Source organism: Amblyomma mixtum, chromosome 4 (genome assembly GCF_055824585.1).
Source record: "Amblyomma mixtum isolate Tamu chromosome 4, ASM5582458v1, whole genome shotgun sequence".
Classification (NCBI taxonomy): domain Eukaryota; kingdom Metazoa; phylum Arthropoda; class Arachnida; order Ixodida; family Ixodidae; genus Amblyomma; species Amblyomma mixtum.
The window spans coordinates 104,208,295-104,228,161 of record NC_143015.1 but is presented as its reverse complement, the minus strand read 5'-3'; the positions used below and the strand labels follow the sequence as shown (position 1 = coordinate 104,228,161).

General features: G+C 47.8%; 1 protein-coding gene across 24 annotated transcripts in view; it reads right to left on the bottom strand.

Annotated features, from left to right (window-relative positions):
* The window catches only part of LOC149347673 (uncharacterized), an 81,045-nt gene that overhangs the window by 57,333 nt on the left and 3,845 nt on the right, over positions 1-19,867 (bottom strand). For 17 of the 24 annotated variants that reach the window (XR_016292598.1, XR_016292593.1, XR_016292594.1 and 14 more), the window contains exons 2-8: positions 12,311-12,359; positions 12,123-12,213; positions 10,693-10,765; positions 4,530-4,578; positions 4,341-4,433; positions 2,916-2,969; positions 890-986 (exon numbers count right to left, since the gene is read on the bottom strand). Coding sequence is in view for 1 of the 24 variants with exons in the window: in XM_089587282.1 (XP_089443408.1) it covers positions 890-914 (25 nt within the window). In the remaining 23 variants the exon portion in view is untranslated. Of the gene's footprint in view, positions 1-889; positions 987-2,915; positions 2,970-4,340; positions 4,434-4,529; positions 4,579-6,040; positions 7,336-10,082; positions 10,255-10,692; positions 10,766-12,122; positions 12,214-12,310; positions 12,360-19,867 lie in introns of those variants that run through there. The other 7 variants (XR_016292577.1, XR_016292576.1, XR_016292579.1 and 4 more) reach the window with 7 other exon arrangements.

Sequence of the window (19,867 nt, the reverse complement as noted above, 5' to 3'; positions counted from 1 at the left end):
TCGCGGTTTACGCACGACCGCCTCAGGGGAAAGCGAGCATGGGGTAAGCGCGCCACCGTGCGGCGAGAGGAGCGGTCACACCGCTCTCTCAAATTACGCTCTCTCCGTGCGAATGGAATGGCCGGAGCAAAAGCGCGCTTCGATCGCGGAGGCCACGCTCTAGAGAAGTAATGAGCACCAAATGCGAAGGCTGCGGAATGTTATACCAATTTACTCTGAAGGAGTAAACACATGCCTACTAGCTACCGCCATCATTCCAAAGCTCACTTTGGTCCTAGTGGTCCAGTGTGTGCAGACGTAAAGGCGATAGTCGCCTTTGATTGCTGGCAAATGCAGCCGCTTCACATACATTATTTGATTCCTGCCCTTACGAAGCCAACGAAAAGGATGTCGATTGTACTTGTTTCTAAAAAGGCTCACGGCTCGTCTATGGTGCAGTAATAATGCATGCTGCGGGAATATATTTGGCGACGCACGTTTCACAACGTCATTTCTTTTTGTGCCCGCGCCGTTCATCGCCCTTTACATCAGTAACGGGCTAATTGATATCGGCCAATATCGGTTGGCTACCACGCTTCAAAAAAAAAAAAAGTAATCACCTCCAATGAAAAGGCAGCGCTTGTTAACTAGAAAAGGCCGCAAAATCTTAATGTACTGATTTCAATGCGTTTGTTTGAATGGCAACGCCTGAATGGAAAATACGTCACTATCCTTTTTGACTCGCAGTCCTGGAGTCTTTAATTAGTGCTTGTCCTTAACGTCACAGTTTTGAATATTTCAACAAGGAAAACATCCTTCCACAGCGCAGTTTCTCGGTGACATCTGAGCCGCTAAAAGTTACTGCCTACGGAAATTGCCATTTGCAGGAGATGAAGAGACACGGACTTACCAGAGCACGGGCGGGACAAATCCATGCTGTGCTGCTACCGGTACCTGCGACTTCATGGTGCACACCAGGGGCCCCGTCCATGTCTCTGGACGTATCGCTGACGGAAAAGAAAAAAATGAAGGGGACACTAACTAAAGCTCCGAGTTGAGGCTATGATGTGATAGTGTAATAGGTTATCTACCACATGTGCAGGTGGTCATTCTCTATTTTAGATTCAGAGATTCGTGGCAGTCCTCATACCCCTCTTGGCGCCGTGGTGAAGCGGTTAAATGATGCGTCATTACCCTGCTATGGCAGGTGCTCCCAGAAGCGGTTCTTGTGCGGCCCAGGTTGATCTCCCCGAGCGACCAATCATTAATTAAATTGCCACCTGCCACGATGGGCAATTCGCTCATTATCCGTTGGGCTGGTTTTGAATGACTCCGCAAGGTCATATGACCTTGGTGGTCAATCTGCCGCTTATGTTGTTTTCTGCACATCACCTGCCAGATGCATGCTCGTGATTTTTCGCTCACAACGCCGACGCCAGAGTTTTCTGGGTAACGGGGCATTAAACGCTGCCCCGCAGGATGCATATTTAGGCTTAACATCCCCAATACTTACAAGCATGCTATCTCCGCATTATCCCTAAAAACTTGCCAATGCTGATGCATATGCAATCAAATGGTTGCATATTAGCTTGCCTAGGATGTATCCTTACGAGGAGAGACTACTCGAAGACTCAAGGGCGGTTAGCAATCGTCGTCACACACTAAAGCCACCTAAGTGTCGCTGTGCTATGAATGATGCCTAAGTGCTAAGTGGCGAGAATGAGCTTCAAGCATTCTTGTAGTAACTGGTTTTCAGCTCAACGCATCAAGGCTAATAGAATCCGTTGCTGGGCTAGTCAACTCATTCTTAAAGGGACACAGAGGAAAATTGGACCTGCGTCGATATAGACAGAGTGCGGCATTTTAACGACAGAGAGGCCACTATCACCAAAAAGAGCTTTGTAAGTTAAAGAAAGAAAAGCAACAAAATGCACGTGCTGCCATCAGTGGCAAATTTTGGAAGTAAACTGCGTGCGTCAACAGTGAATTTTCGGGGCGTATCCCACAGGCTATGCTATGCGAGTTTAGAACTCAAATCGGCAGCACTCGTCCTTTTCAATTTGGACATCAACTTCAAACCTTGTGGCGGGAAAATTTTTTAATTCAATTTTCTCAGTCATAATTAGGTTCGCTGCTGCCAGATAGATATTCACCCACATCTAAAAGGACACAGAATCAATCTTTACGGTGAACGATAATTGCATGGATTTGTCTTCAGCGGTTCAGAATTAAACAAAGTTCTACATCTCTCAACACGCAGTGACAGTGAACAGTAAGGGCGCTGACAACATGCACACTCCGATCAGCTTTCTCCGTATGGTTTTTAGCGCCACGCAACTTTTCGTTTATTAAGTGTCATGGCTAGAAGAGGTGGCACCTGGTGAATGCCACCGTGCAAAGCTAGACACAATGCAGTTTGACAGCCCTGGGGGGGCAACAATAGCTGGTGGTGGACTTCTTTCGCACGCGACATTTGCAGACTAATTATTTTTATGCCTTGTTGGATATTTAACAACTACGCCATTTGCAGTTCGAACACTTAAGACTCGTGCCAAGAGAAAGATTTCATTAGAAACACAGGTGAGTAAAGCAGTTTTATAATATCAGCACTTTCCTACCGAGCTCAAACGCAGAGGCTAATGAAAATGCTGGAGCTCTGTTTTACGATACCGCAGCCTTCTTGGAAAGAGAAAGGGACTTTATAAACTTCGGAGACAAAAAGGAGGAATTTAAATTAGAAAACATATTCGAGTTAATTCCCCAGCGGAAATGAACACTAGACCTGGCTGGCACATGAAGTGGACCAACAGATGGCATGGCCCAATAAAAGAGGGCTAGTTGGAATATAATGCTTAAGGCCTTTCTTCTGTTAGGCATTCCTAGCTTTTATAAATAAATACATGTTTCGTGTTCACTAGAAGAAATGACGAACTTACCCGTGATATTCAGATTAAGTGGTAGCATCTCCTGCCAGCGGCGTTGTTCCCGGCCTGCAAAGAAAACCAGACTTAAGTCATGTACCAGACAGACGTTCAACACATGCTCACTGGACGCGGTTTACAAAACGCTTACGCTCTCCTAAGTGAGGGTACAATGACACAAAATACTATATTTAACCTGCTAAAATTGCGTGCAAACAACATGCGAATCACCGCAAATTCAAAGTAAATCTACAACATTATCATCACAACCATCGGTCCAAACTGGCTGTGTAATAAGAGAAAGGGCGCTCATTGACCGCGAAACAATTGCACGGTCCTCCAGCTGCACCAGTTTAACTCCCCCCTGCCTTAGATCAATTCCAATGCTCATCGCCACAGCTGCTTCTCTGAGAGGTGCAGCTACCCCTTATACAGAGTATTAGAATAATATTTTAAGGCGAAAGCCTTTAATGGCTCATTCTCCCGTCCGTCCATCCGGCGTTACATCCAGCGCCTGGGGTGACTCATCGACGAGCGCAGCTGCCAAAAGGTGACGCCATCTTCGTCGACAGGTGGAGCTGTTGGCGCGACAGCGTCGAGCGCTGCTCCGTCGTCACTCGGTGTTCGGCAGCTAGTGGAGGAGGATGGCTCCCAAGCGGTGCAGGCGTAACAAACATTGGCAGTCATTGGCAGTCGAAGCAGCGCGACCAAGGCTTTCGCCTAGCGCAGTTTAGGCTGCCAAAGTGTCCCCATAGTTTTTACACAATTTTTTTAATTACTTTCTTGAGCTACAAGAGCGCTGCTTTTCGGCACTAGCATTTTCAGCGATGTAGAGCTTAGACATGCCAACTAACTGGCAGGCTGGTTCACTAATATTGAATAAACTTTGTAACTATTACTGTCAGGCTTCTTAATTAGAGAGGCGTGCGCCCATCATCATCATCATTAATGAAATTAACGCATAGGGCTGGTAGCAGGATGCTTAAATTAGGGTGGGTCAGAGAAAGAAATGTTTTAACACATGGCTGTTGTCCAAGTCAGCATTGCTCTATATGGTTGTGTTGTAATCCAGACGTGCTGATGATTATTAGTGCATGAAAGAGGAAATAGTGGGATGGAAATTCGACTTCCGCGGTCGAATTTCTATGGAGGTGAAATTCTAGATTCCTGTGTGCTGCGCGATGACTGTGCACGTTAAAGAACCCCAGGTGGTCGAAATTTTCGGAGCCCTTCACTGCGGCGTCTCTCATAGCCTGAGTCGCTTTGGGACGTTAAGAAGCAATTCCTGGGTATGCAGTTATGTAACATTTGGAGCCACCGCTCCAGGTGTGTAAGGACCAATTTATTTTTCTTGGAAAGTAATATCAATATATGAAATGCAGTGTTATGCGTCTGGTGTTAGCCCACAGTGGAGAAAGCTCCCTTTCCCCTCTCTCATACCTGCTTTCGAAGCGGAGAGAACCCACGCGATGACTGCACTCCACCCATTGTGTTAGTATCGAAGTTGCCTCCACGCTCATGTCCGCTTCGCTCCTATGTAGGAAAAGAAAAAAAGAAACAAGACAATGTTAGGAAGCTCGAGCCTAGAAGCAAGCCCCTCTTCAAATTCTGTGAAGATAAAGCACATACATATTATATCAAGGAATGTCGGAGCCTGACGGGAAACAGGGGCGGTTGCCTGCAGTAAGAAATATAGTATGACGACCAATGCCGACCACGATTTCACTGCAAAGAAATTAGTGTAGTGGCATACATATACGCACATGGGTGTTTTTAGAGCGAAACCAGTAAGCCTCCTACATTGTAACATGAAAAGTTCAACTAAGGGTATTTAGAGTCGCTGAGTAGGCCACGAAACAACTCAATCGCGTTTTGAGCTGCGTGCCGTTAGTGACACAGATGTGGGCTGCCTGTGTTGGCGTTGGACGCTGAGGTGGAAACGCGGAACTGGATGAATTGGCCGCCGGTGTTCACTGGGTTCATTGGCGCTGGTGGTGACAACGTTGTTGCTGTTGTAGTTGTTGCCACTGATAGAAGGATGAAAAAAAAATTGCACGGGCCTGTGGGTCGGCTCGAGCACCACCGCTGCCACCTGCAGATAGAAGAGAGTTAAAAGATCAGAGGAAAGCGAAAAAGAAAAGAAAAGAAAAAAAAATGACGTGCGTCGGAGCAACCGCGTCCACCGAAGCGGCCGCTGGCTGCAAAAAAAAAAAATGTAAGCGGCCGTAGCCGCGCTTCGTCACCACCTCCAGTCTGTGTAGGCTCCGTTGATTTTATAGTGCAGCTCTTAGGCGCCTGTTTCTGCGGTTCGCGGCGTCGCCGTCGCCGTTGTCCGTCGCCGTTCTCCGTTGCAACCAGCAGTGGACACCTCAGTCGCGATTTAAGCTGCGAAACCAATGGAGCGGTAGCTTGGAAAGGTGAAGGCAAAATGGAACGGGAGCTTGGAAAAGAGAGGGCAAAATGGGTGAACTGGATTTTGAGCAAAGGAAATGGCGCGCTATCTGTCTCACACATCACGGTGGACACCTGAGCCAGAGAGAAGGCGCACAACTGCCCTCATGGAACAGTGGACACTTCATTCTTGCTTTAAGCTATGTGGCGGTAGTGACAGATCTGCGCTGCATGCGCTGGCATTGACAACGTTGCGGCAGAATACGGCGCTGAAGTCATAGGCCTTCGGCGTTCGTTGTGTTCCTTGGCGTTGGCAACGTTAAGCACTCCGGTCATTTTAACGAAAGGAAAATAACTGGCTCCCTGGGACAGTGGACATCTTAATCGCGCTTATAGGTGCCTGGGGTATTGAGAGAGAGATGTGGGCTGCAGGCATTGACATGGTTGTGCCAGAAGCGGGGTGCTGAATGCGTTCATTGTGTTCATCGGCGTTGGCGTCGAGAACGTTTTACACTCCGGTCATTTTAAGGAAAGGAAGTGCGCATGACTGGCTCTTGGTCAGCGGACGTCTGAATTGCGCTTATAGGTACGTTGGGGGGATGAGACAGATGTGTGGCTAGCCGTATGCGTTTGCGCTGACAACGGTGAGCGAACTCTCGCGATCAGCCATTAACTGCCACCTGCCAGTGTGGCAGGGTGGGCGGGGACTTTAATGTAGATATAAAGACAACCAAACAGAAATTCCTTACCGCTCATGGGGGAGAACATCCCTTTCCTATCGCTCGTAACGCTTCCTGCAACTGTGACAACCTCGCGAAATACCGCACAGACCTCTCCTTTGCGAACCAGGCATTGGTGCAGCTAGTCAAGCATATGTCCATCTATTTCTCCGACCAAAAAGCTTCCTTCATTACAATCAAGAACTGTTAGCGGAGTGTTTCTTCAGAAAAGAAAATCTGTGGAAAATAACAACATTAAAACTTCCTGTTGGGCGAGTTGGTAGTTCATACTGAATTAGAAATAATATAGCGCAAACAAAGACACGGACAAAAAAGAGAGGAAACACACACACAAGCGCTAACTGTCAACTGAATGTTAGAGAAAATGTATGATTTGGCATAAAAAATTGTAAAGCTGTTTCCTTCTCATGGCCAAACACAAATAAACGTCACACTTCCAGCCGCATGGAGGAGGCCATAAGTGTGTGCCTTTTTGATAAAGCTACTAGAGGCTCATTTTAGGGCGTTTTACCAAACTAGCAAGACAGGGCCAGAACATGTACATTTTTCCTAGGGATTGAAGATAATTTTTTTTATGCGCCCACACATCTGTGCAAGGGGCTGGGGCATAAAGGGTCATGCCAATATGTAATCACCATCACCCTCACTGATCATGGTGTCTCACATATGCATACATAAAAATGGGTGCATCCACTGATCGAAAAACTCTCAGTAAAAGCCTTCTGCAGCGTTCCAAGAAAACAGTTCAGAATCGAGCACCTCAGATAGTTGGTTGCCGGCCCCTTAAAATTGTTTCAGATCAAAAAGAAGGAAAAAAAGAAACAAAAAGAACCAGTGCTACAGCCCGATTCAAAGACAGATTTCAGGCACACATACTCTACTAGGCTTCACGATACGTATCAGTATTACAAGAATTTGTCCACTGCCCAATTCTTAGGCACTGATCGCGCCATAAATTACACCAAATTTAAAATGAGCAGTGGTTTAATCTGCTGTAAATTTCAAACATATCTTTTAGTGGGAGCATTGGATAATGTCAAAACCTCTTGCGTGAGCCAGTTGAGGTTGCCTATTTGCCACAAGACATATCGCGAGACATTGTCAATTTATGAGTGGAAACAAACAATATACCAGCAAACGAAACAACAGGAACTTCTTAGGAACATTTACACTAATATAATTCAGGAGTAGAATTTCAGAAGCAGAGGGAAAAAAAGTCTGCGGAGGATGCTCCCTTTTTTTTACTTACATGCAGTAAATTTTCTTGACGTTGGTCCTCACCGTAATAAAGTCTGCAGCTGCCTGCCTTGTTACGTAACATTACAAGCGATAAGAAGAAGCGTTAAGATTTATTGTTGTGTTGGGTTTAATGGCACATAGGCAACTCAGGCCATCATGCGCTAAACTCAAGGTATAGGAGAAGTTTTCTGTGGCTTTTAAAAAAAATGTGGAAGGTAATCGGGTGGCCTACAGGGCCTGAAAATTTCAAGCTACTTAGTAATGATACAGGAAAAGAAATTTAAGAATGGCTAATTGTAAAATCTTTAAAGAAGGTCGGGTAACCACGACAGCTTCAGGCTGGGCAAGGATGTTGGGCCGCCAAACCAATAAAACAAGACCTCAGCCTTCTGCCCAGGAATGAGAAGGTGGCTGAGGAGTATCAAAAATGAAGCGAAGCAGTGGGTGAAATTTACAGTTCGTTAAGGAGACCTGTCTCTCTTAAAAACCTAAACAAACAAGATATGTCGATAATTGAATCTTCACCCAAGAGTAACATATAAATGAGTAAAATACATTTTCCTTAGTTTCTCGGCTTTCATGCGTGATAATAAAATATTCGTGCACTCCACATATTGCTGAACTTCAAAAACAGGTTTGTCTTCATTTTCCAATAGAAAGTTGTGTGTAAGGCATGTGGGCCTGTACGGAGAAGACAAAATAACTTCAATGAAACGCTCCTAGCGCAAACATGACTTCCACTGACCTAAAACTGGAGTTACTTTGTTGTTTACTTCGTTGTTCCAACCCAACTGCATTTTCTGCTTAATTTATGGTGTACACCGTTCATGCAATCCTTAAAAGGTACTTGACCAACGCACAAGTCTGCGCTCTCGTTGCCTTTAACTCCAACATGACGTGGTACAAAGCAGAGTACCGAGCACATGACTTGGTACCCAGCAGCACAAAGCAGCGGAATAATTGCATTTCTAGAATGAAGGGCTATAAGTACACTTACAGAGCGAGTAAATAATGCTGTTCGGGAGGTTCTCCTTCACTGTTTTTACTACAGCTACCCCAATGGCGTCACATTCAGTAGTGAAGATGGATGCGCACAGTGGAAGTCATACTGATTTCTTCGTATTTCATTGTGGGGGAAGCGTCAACACCAGACTGCATCACAAAAGCAACTGGTGAAAGCAGTTTAGAAAGACAGCTCAGTTTCAGTAATGTGGTATTATGTTTGCAGATGTGAAGAAGTTGTTGCATTATTGTATAGTCACGTTACAAAAAGCAACACCTTCATCAGTTCAGCCCAGCTTTGATTTCTTCTACTGTATCAATACTCATATATAATATTTAATCTAGTGCTATGCAGAGAGAGTGAAACACAGATTCCAACGTAATGAATGGAAAATATTCAGAAAACACCCTATGTCCCTTTGAAGTGCAAACTATCTCTAACCTCTGCACTAAACAGACTATGGTACCTTCCACTGGGGATTCATGCCCAAGGATAGAACAGGAAACCCCTCAACAGGCAAATTTCAGAGCGCAGAATACTTCACATCCAGACTCCACAGGCTGATTATGCTTGCATAGTATAGTATAATCTTGCGCACTGCATTAGAACCTACATGCCACCGTAATAGTATCCTCAGTTAATGAGTCACGCTATTTCTGCACTCATCCCAGTACACATTGGCTGAAAAGATCCACTGAATCCCCATCCCAAATGCAATTTCCTAGCAGGTGAGAGAAACTGCTTTCTAATGATGTCGACAAAACTGAGGCCACCAAAGGGCATGCCCACACAGTACTGCATCCACAGCGATCATTGTGGACACAAGCTGAGACTGACTACACAGTACATTGTGCTGTGACACCGAGTACACAGTTTAGATGATGGTTCGACTTTGACCAGTAAATGCCGAACCGCGGCCTAAATTTACAACAATTACAATACAAAAAAAATATGAGGTGCATTAACAGGTGCAGCTGTCAGTCAAATTAGGTTTATCTTTTTGCATTTTTATTCGAATCTATGAAATTGGCAAAACAAGCCTTCATTGTGATAACATCTGCCAGTTGTTTCAGGCTCCCTGTCCTTCGCTCTTGGTGTACGGTATGATATGCCCCTTCTGGCAATTTTTTGAGGAATACCTTGCATCTTAACAGCATTTTCACCACACCAAGGGATCTGCTTGAACCATGCTCTTCATTATCATGCTAGTAATGCATGACACAGACATCCTAACAGAAAATAAAACAATGCAAATGGTTCCTGACCTTGAGTGCTGTATTTGTGGGCTTTCGTGGAACTCAAATACAGCGCTTTGTCGTCACTAAATATTGCTCTTCGAAAACTGTCATGATGTACATGGACAATGTTCCTATCCCGTTCATACAGTTTTCGAAAAGCCATTATTTAGATAAGTTCTAGTAAGTTAACATTCTTGAACAAGTACATCACAATGAATTAAATCAAACGTATATCCACAGTCAAGGCTTCAGTCATTTCAAAGCATGCTGTTAGAAGGTTACGAGAACAGAAATGAAGTAAACACACAACAGAAGAGGCAAATCAATGCTGTGGGGCTTGAGCACAGACATAAGCTAGGTCAAGGAGCATGAGAGGATAAGTTTTCGGAACACGCAGGCTACAAGAAAGCTGAAAAAGTTCGATGCTTGAAGGTGCGACTGAACAGTGAGGGGCGCCCTTCAGTTCGTGGCAGACAGGCCAGAAATTAAGCATTTTTTGTAGCTTCTGTGTTCCGAAGACTCTGGCACCTGTATGTTCAATGCAATCGGAACAGGTAAAAAGGGTGCTCACCTCCAAGTACAGGCCTTCAAACTGGAGTACATTTATGCCACCCGGGGTATTCTCCTCAGTCACTAGCTCCCTCAAGTTTTTCTTCACTCGTTCAGGGATGGTTAAAACAGAGCCCTGCAGAGTGCGATGGCAGGCAGTCATGGCCATGACTGGTGACTGCTGCAGGTGAGTGCTACAACCATAAACAGATGATTCAGCCAGTATATCTGCACCTCAGTCATCCTTCTGAAAAGATGTTGCAGCCATTGCTACAGCTTTTCAGTTAATGGGTTAACTGCCACATATGCAGACGTTCATTCTCTGTTTTATATTCATAGGTCCGTGTGAGTCCTCAGACCCCTCCTGGCTGAGTGGTGCAGCGGTTAAGCGATGCGCCACTGCTCCGCAATGGCAGGTGGTCCAAGCGGGAGGCCTCCTGCGGCCCAGGTTGATCTTCCCGAGCGACCAATCATTATTTCAATTGCCACCTGCCATGATGGGCCGTTCGCTCACTATACGCTAACTATCCGTTGCGATAGAGTGCTTCAGGCATTTCTTCCGTTAGGCATTCCTGGCTTTTATAAATAAAAAAGACATGTTTCATTTTCAGTAGACGAAACGACGAACTTACCCGAGATATTCAGAATAACTGGTAGCATCTCCGGCCCAGCGGCGCTGTTCTCGGCCTGCAATGGGCACTCGACCTGCAAAGAAAAACAGACTTTAGTTCATATAGCAGACACGCGTTCAATATCCACTTATTAGACGAAGTTTATAAAACACCTACGCTCTCCAAAGTGAGGGTGCAATTGCAAAAAGGACTATAATTAACCTGTTAAAAATATGCGTGCAAACAAGCGAATGACAGCAAAGGCACAAAATTCAAAACATTATCATCATCACTACCAGCGGGCCAAACTGGCTGCGAATAAGAGAAAGGTCGCACATTGACCGCGAAACAGCTGCACGGTGCTCCAGCTGCACGACTTATACAGGGTGTTACACTAAGATTTTAAGGCGAAAGCCTTTAATGGCTTGATCTCCCGTACGTCCCTCCGGCGTTACAGCCAGCGCCTGGGGTGACCCATCGACGAGCGCAGCTGCCAAAAGGTGACATCTTCGTTGACAAGTGCAGCTTTGATCGACAGCTTCGAGCGCTGCTCCGTCGTCACTAGGTGCGCGGCAGCTAGTGGATGAGGATTGCTCCCAAGCGGTACAGACGTAACAAACAATGGCAGTCATTCGCAGTCGAAGTAGCGCGACAAAGGCTTTCGCCTAGCGCAGTTTTATGCTGCCAAAGTGTCCCCATAGTTCTTACACAATTTTTAAAAGCACATCTTTTGAGCTACAAGAGCACTGTTTTTCGGCACTAGCATTTTCAGCGATGTAGAGCTTAGACATGCCAACTAACTGGCAGGCTCTAATATTGAATAGTTAACTTTGCAACCATTGCCCTCAGGCTTCTTTATTAGGGAGGCGTGTCCCCATCATCATCACCATTAATGAATTTAACACATAGGGCTGGTAGCAAGCTCTTTAATTAGGGTGGGTCACAGAAAGAAATGTTTTAGGACGCGGCTATTGTCCGGGTCAGCATTGCACTATATGGTTGTGTTGTAATGCAGACGTGCTGATACTTATTAGTACATGAAAGAGGTCAGCATTGCACTATAAGGTTGTGTTGTAATGCAGACGTGCCGATACTTATTAGTACATGAAAGAGGAAACGTGTGGTGTGTAAATTCGACCCCCGTGGTCGAATTTCTATGGAGGTGAAATTCTAGAGGCCTGTGTACTGTACGATGTCAGTGCACGTTAAAGAACCCCAGGTGGTCGAAATTTCCGGAGCCCTTCACAACGGCGTCTCTCATAGCCTGAGTCACTTTGGGACGTTAAGAAACAATTCCTGGGTATACAGTTATGAAACATTTGGAGCCATCGTTCCAGGTGTGCAAGGACCAATTTATTTTTCTTGGACAGTAATATCAATATATAATATGCAGTGTTATGCGCCTGGTGTTAGCTCGAAGTGGAGAGAGCTCCCTTTCCCCTCCCTCATACCTGTTATCGAAGCAGAGAGCCCACGTGATGAATGAACTCCACGCGCTGTGATAGGATCAAAAGTGCTTCCACACTGATGTCCGATTAGAACCTATGTAGTAAAAGAAAAAAAATCAGGAGACGATGTTAGGAACTTCGAGCCAAGAAGCGAAGTCATCTTCAAATTCTGGTGAGGATCATGCACATACCTGCTATATGAAGGAATGTCGGAGCCTGACGGGAGACAGGGGCGGTTGCCTGCAGTTGGAAATACACAATGACGACCAAAGCCGACCACGAATTCACTGCAAACCAATTAGTGTAGTGGGATACATAATCAAATGGATGTTTTCAGTCCGAAAGCAGGAAGCCTACTACTCTGTAAAATGAAAAGAGTCTCAGAGTGGGCCACGAAAAACATCTCAATCGCGCTTTGAGCTGCGTGCCGGTAGTGACAGAGATGTGCGCTGCCAGTACTGGCGTTGCACGCTGAAGAAAAAACGCGGTACTGGATGAATAGGCCGCCGGCGTTAGCTGGGTTGACTGGTGCTGGTGTTGTTGTAGACTCCGTTTATTTTATAGCGCAACACTTTGGCGCCCGTTTCTGCGTTTTGCGGTGCCGCCGTCGCCGTTGTCCGTCGTCGTTCTCCGCTGTAACCAGCAGTTGACACCATAGTCGCACTTTAAGCTGCGAAACCAATGGAGCGGTAGCTTGGAAAGGTGAAGGCAAAATGGGTATATGGATTTCGGGCTAAGGAACTGGCGCACTGTCACACACATCTCGGTGGACACCTGAACCAGAGGGAAAGCGCAAAACTGCCCTCATGGAACAGTGGGCACCTCAATCGTGATTTATGTCCGGTAGCGACAGATCTGCGCTGCATGCGTTGGCATTGACAACGTTGTGCCAGAAAGTCGGCGCTGAAGCCATAGGCCGTCAGCGTTCGTTGTGTTCATTGGTGTTCGCAACGTTAAACACTCCCATCATTTTAAGGAAAGGAAAATAAGTGGCTCCCTGGAACAATGGACACCTTAATCGCGCTTTAAGGTGCGTGGGGTAATGAGAGAGAGAGAGATGTGGGCAGCAGGAATTGACAAGGTTGTGCCAGAAGCGCGGCGCTGAAACCAGAAGCCGCCGGCGTTCATTGGGGTTGGCGTCGAGAACGTTTTACACTCCGATCATTTCAAGGAAAGGAAGTGCATATAATTGGCTCCATTGGTCAGAGACGTAAGGAAAGGAAGTGCGCATAATTGGCTCCCTTGGTCAGCGGCCGTCTGAATCGCGCTTATAGGTAATTGGTGGCGATGAGACAGATGTGGGCTAGCCGTATGCGTTCGCGCTGACAAGGGTGAGCGAAGTCTCGCGATCAGCCATTAACTGCCACCTACCAGGGTGGTAGGGAGGGTGGAGACTTTAATATAGATATAAAGACAACCAAACAGGAATTATTTACCACTTATGGGGGAGAACATCCCGTTCTGCTCACTCATAACGCCTCCCGCGGCGATGACAACCTCGCGAAATGCTTGCATAGACCTCTTCTTTTAGAACCAGGCATTGGTGCAGCAAGTCGAGCATATATCCATCTATTTCTCCGACCACAAAGCTTCCTTCATGACAATCAAGAAATAACTTATCGGAGTCTTTCTTCAGAAAGGAATATCTGTGAAAAATAACTACGGGTCTCATTCGGGTAGAGTCCTTATTCCCAGAGGACGCGCCTCAGCAGTCGGGAAGAGCGGACGTGTCTGACGTCGGCTCCGCCGAATTTAATGTTCCTATCCCGAAGCATTTGTCGAAGCGTTACAACGCCATCTGGCTACACTTCCAGAACAACGAGGAGGCAACCCACCCTTGTTCAGGTGGGACCATTTTCTCAAATCCTTCAAGAATTTGAAGACTAGGCGGATCGCGCGAGTTGCTAAGCCTAACAGTTAGGCCACGACTCAGCTGCCCGCCGCGGCTCCGCGGGCAAACTCTGCCGCAAACCATGACGACCCTGATGGGATACGACCCGGAGGGGATGCAGGTCGTCACCATGCCACCGGCGAAAAGGTTACGGAGGCGATTATCCAACGCAAGGTAGAAGGGTGGGAACGCGCATCAGCCCGTGACAACCACTCGGCACGGCAGAAAGGTCGAACGCCAGATGGACGCGTCACGGCGGCAGAGGATACGCCGCTGCAGCAGACGCCCCGCACGCTAGGCAAGCGCGGGAAGCCTCCTCCGCAGCCGCATCTCGACAAGCAAGATACATTGATCATAATCATGAAACTTAAAGGAACGCTGGATCTCAGCAAATTCAGGGGAAGCGTCGCGGTCGGAAACGCCTTGCACATTGCAGCTGGCGTCGACAAGGGCTCAGCCGAGCTCAGAGTTTGGCCCATATAGGAACAGAACATCATCGTCGTCGGGGTGCGAGACGCCGAAATAATCAGAAAGATCCTGGCAATTCAAGAAATTCAGCTTGGGGACAAGGCACACGCATTGTACTCCTACCTCCGCCCCTCCGACGACACTTGCAACGGAGTAATACAAGTGGACCCGAAGGTTTCCGACGAAGACATCACGAAAGCGCTTCGCTCCCCGGACGCACCAGTGGTGAGCGTGAGGAAATTAGGTTCCTCCAACGTGGCGGCCATCATGTTTGAATGAAGAAAGGTCCCGTTTCACGTCTTCTACTACGGTGAAGCGGTTCCTGTACGCATATACAAGAAAACAACGCCAGCCTGCGCACTGTGCGGGAAACTTGGACCTCGGGCTGATGTTTTCCTTTGCCCTTCGAGAGAGCGGTCAGCAAGATGTTCCAGAATCCCGCGACTGCCAACCCAGGTGCACGGTCTGCGAAGGTCCACATCCCATGGGGTCGAATCAATGCAAATACAGGTACCGAACATCAGAAACAACCAAGCCCCAGACAGGACAAGTCAACCACCGGTCAAGATCCAGGCTTCGCAGCCGGTCCGGCAGCAGAGGCCCATAGCGGGGACCGGCTGACCGACCAGGCCCAGTCCTCCACCAACAACTCAGCACCACCCGGCTCACGCTCTTCAAGCAATGGACCTGGGGCTACCGATAAGGTGTCGCACAACAACGGCAGTCGTCCAGCCGAGAAGACAACAGGACCCCATAAGAAGGAGCAGCGCAACGGCAGCACGGTGAGCTGGGCAGATGTAGCTGTCTCCTCCCCCGAAGCGTTGGCTTACAAACGACTTAAAGCAGAAATTGAACAACTAAAATCAGAAAATAGCACATTGAAATAGCCGTTAGTCATCGCAGTCAATCCAAACAACACATTACCTCCATCGACGCAACAGGCATGTCCAATGGAAGAAGATAGGGCAGAGCTACACCCTCCGTCTCCACACCAGTTAGATGCTAGCACCCCCGCGAGACAAGCAACTACACCAGACGCACCCCGCCAGGCACCAACTCCGCAGGCACCACTACCGCAGGCACTAAAGCAGCAATATACAGATCACCCCCAACCCTATGAACGCATCACTCGCTTGGAAAAAACAATTCAAGACCTCATTGAAAATAAATTACAAATTATGATCGAGACGACAATCAAAAGCATGTTCGAATCAGTTATTAAACACAAGATGGAAAATCTCGAACCAGTACTAATAGGGATGCAAGCGCAGGAGATTAGAATTGACCGCAAACTTCAGGAATTGTCAGATGTTTCTCACAACAAGGGCACAAAGCTACAGGGTAAAATGAGAACTCGTCGCCTGCTAAGCACTGAGCTAGATCTAAAACCTGAGGGCGCACTACGTGATGAGAACCACGTTTCTAGTGTTCAGCAGGGCTCCACAACGCAGACATAAACTTGCCATCCTACAGTGGAACTGCACGGGACTAAAACGGAAGAGGGAAACATTACAACTATACATAGACTCTCATGCCCATACGCCGCAAGTAATAGCCCTGCAAGAAGTGAATATGGAGGCTAAGATCCGAGGATACTCAACACATCAAACAAATCCCTCGACATGCGTCTTGGTCCACAAATCATGCACGGCAACCTCTGTAGACCTTAATCTAGACACGGACATTGAATATACCTTCATAAAGCTACGACCACAGCACAGAAACAGCATGGCCACCTACATACTCAATACATATAGTCTCCCCAAACAGCACCGCGTTGCATTTGACGCGATCTTTCTTAAAGCACTGAGGGAAGCCCAAAAAGCTACATTAGCTATAGTTGGCGACTTTAATACTTCTAGCCCCCTGCGGGGCTACCCGAGGGCAGACGCGAAAGGCAGAAAACTAGCATTCACCATCGCCGACATGGCCTTGACCCTATTCACGGACCCGCAGCACCCGACGCCAGTCGGCACCAGCATAACACGGGATACTTCCCCCGACCTCACGCTCGTCCGCAATGCCCGCAACTATGAGTGGCTCAATACGGGAAAAACGCTAGGCAGTGACTACTACGTGCTGCAGACCATCTTCGAAAGTAACAAGCACAGCAAACCACGAGGGCAAGCCAGAATTACAGACTGGGAGAGATTCAGGAAGGACACCAAACTAACAACATCGGAACAAATAACCAGTTACGATGATTGGGCGGCCTCCATTCTCGACCTCAAAGAAAAGTTCACAAATCCCTCGCCACCACGGAGGACCACCCAGCTGTTGACAACCACCTCCTACATCTTTGGCGAGCCAGACGGGGTCTTATAAAACGGTGGAAAAAACAAAGGCACAATCGGAAACTCAGAATTCGGATCGCCAAGCTCACTATTCAAGCGGAACAATACGCATGGGACCTCGCTCTGACCGATTGGCTAACAAAGTACGAATCCCTCAAAGGCCGCCTAGACACCAAGGCCACGTGGAACCTTCTGCGATGCCTAATTGACCCTCCGAAAGCGAAGAGTGAACAACACAGAAATTTTCATCGAGCCCTACACAGCTTCCAAGGCACAGACCAGGAACTCGTGGATAAACTCACGCGTCGCTGTATCTGCACCGCGCGAGACCCACAACCGTACAATAAGGAGTACCGAGGGCAACCGAACGAACACCTAGATAGAAACTTCACTTTGGAGGAAATCATTGCAGCACTAGCAGATATGCGCCGAGGCACAGCCCCGGGACAAGATAAAATTACGGTCGGACTTCTGGCCAACTTCGGCACAGAGCCTCTGCAGCAACTCACGGAATACATAAACGAATGCTGGCGCACCGGCACCATTCCACAAGCATGGAAAACAGCCAATGTACACTTTATCCCAAAGCCCGGCAAGGAAATCAGCATCGAAAACCTGCGCCCCATATCCCCCACGTCGTGCGCAGGCAAACTCATGGAAAAGGCAGTCCACACCCGTCTCTCTAACTATCTTGAGGACAACGAGCTACTGCCACACATGATGTTTGGGTTTAGGGCACACTTGTCCACCCATGATGTGCTTCTGCAAATCAAACGCGAAGTCATCGATCCCGCACGCACAAACAGTAATCGAGCGCTTCTAACACTCGACCTCAAGGGAGCGTTTGACAATGTCAAACACTCCACAATCCTCAACCACCTCCACAGCACGAACTGTGGCCAGCGAGTCTACTCGTACATCTGTGATTTCCTTACGGACAGAACCGTCAACATCAGCACCGGCACAAAACACACAACGCAAGTGAAGTTGGGCACGAGAGGGACTCCGCAAGGGGCAGTACTATCCCCACTTCCCTTCAATATTGCACTGCTAAATCTCCCACCTGTTCTCCATCAGGTACAGAGCATACGCCACGCCCTGTACGCTGATGATATAACTATCTGGACAACCACAGGAAGTATGGGAATGATTGAAGAACAACTACAAACAGCGGCGACAACAGTTCAAAATTAAGCACGGGCGTGTGGACTAACGTGCTCACAAGAAAAATCCGAACTCATAGTCTTCCGTCAACGCAAGAATCAGGACACCATCAACATCCGCGTAGACAACTCACCCATGAAGGAAGTTCAGATCCTCAAGATACTGGGTCTGTACATAAATAACAACGGCAACAACCTTTCACCCTCCAGAAACTATGGCTCGTGAGCGATCGAGTGCCAGGATGATCGCCAGGATAACGACGCGCAAATCAGGGATTCGAGAAGACGATACTCTGCGACTGGTGCAGGCGTTCGTTGTAAGCCGCATCGTCTACGTAGTGCCCTACCTCCGCCTCAAGAAGCGTGACATCAAAAACCTCGACATCATAATCACAACCGCCTGCAAGAAGGCCCTGGGACTCCCTCTTGCGACATCGACGGACCGGCTCTTGCGACTGGGTGTGCACAACACGATAGATGAGCTGATAAAGGCACACCTCACGGCGCAGGTGGTACGGCACTCCAGAACTCGGACTGGCCGACAAGTCCAGAGTGATTTAAACATCAATTGCCCCCGACAGCTAGACACCAAAACCGACATCCCAGCCTCATGGAGAGGACAACTCAAGGCAGCTCCACTGCCCAGGAATATGCACCCCGATTTTCACCAGTCAAGACGACAAGCACGAGCCGAAGCCATGAAAAGACACTATGGCGGGCGCGAGGGCGTGTTCTATGTCGATACTGCGAGCCCCGAGGAGGGAATGACGGCCGTCGCGGTAGTGCACCAAGATACAACAGTCGACGGACTAGTACTGGCTAGCCAGGACATACTGGCTGCGGAAGAAGTGGTGATTGGTCTAGCTGCAACACACACTAGCTCAGAATAGATTCTCACAGATTCACAGACAGCGTATCGCAATTACCTCAGGGGCAGGGTCGCACCGATAGCAGCTAAATTCCTGCAAGATAGCTACACCCGTGGCTACCAACCCACACACAAACACTTAATATGGGTACCAGGTCACCAGGGCATCCCAGGGAACGAGAGCGCACATGCCTCAGCCCGAGCATTTCTCCCCCGGGCACCCAGTTCGGATGCCGTGGAACCTCCTACCCCACTACTAACTTACAATGACATACTTCAACACTTAAGATTACCCCGTCAAGTCTACCCTCCACCGGCTAAGACACTAGATAAAGGGGAAGAACAACACCTCCGAAAGTTACAGACCAACACTTACAACAACCCACGAAGACTACATGCCATAGGCCCGGAGTCATTTGACTCACAATGAAAATTTTGCAGGGAGAAGGCGGACCTGTACCATATGGTATGGGCCTGCCAATGAAATCAGGCTATCACTGTTAATAACCAACCAATGCAGGAGGGGTGGGAGGCAGCTCTGACCAACGTTGGCTCTGACCAGCTCGGACGAAAAGAGTAAAAAGAAACTCATCGAAAGAGCCCGGACAGCAGCCTACGCCAATGGGGTTCCGGACTGATAGGATAGGATAGGTTAGGAAAACTTTTAATGTCCAACAGAAAGAGGGCAGCCAGAGGGCTACAAGCCTAGACGACGGCCGAAAGGTCTTGACTCTAGGCGGCGGCTTCGGCCAGTCGGACGAGTTGTAACTGAGTCGCTGGGTCGGAGCTCAGTAGTAAGGTCTCCCATTGATCTTTTGTGTTGGACTGAGAGCTCCAACCACCAATACAACCTCCTAAACTATTTAATTAAAATATTTTCACCACCATCTCATTCCTCGGTGGACACCCGAACCGCGCCGTAAGGGCCTTAAGGAAAATGAAATAAAAATTGGTTTCAATGAAAGGAAATACACCTGTCTCTTTCATACCTCGGTGTACACCCGATAGGAATGTGCACTACAGTACGTCTCTAAAGCACCCAAGACAACACTCGTATTCACTAG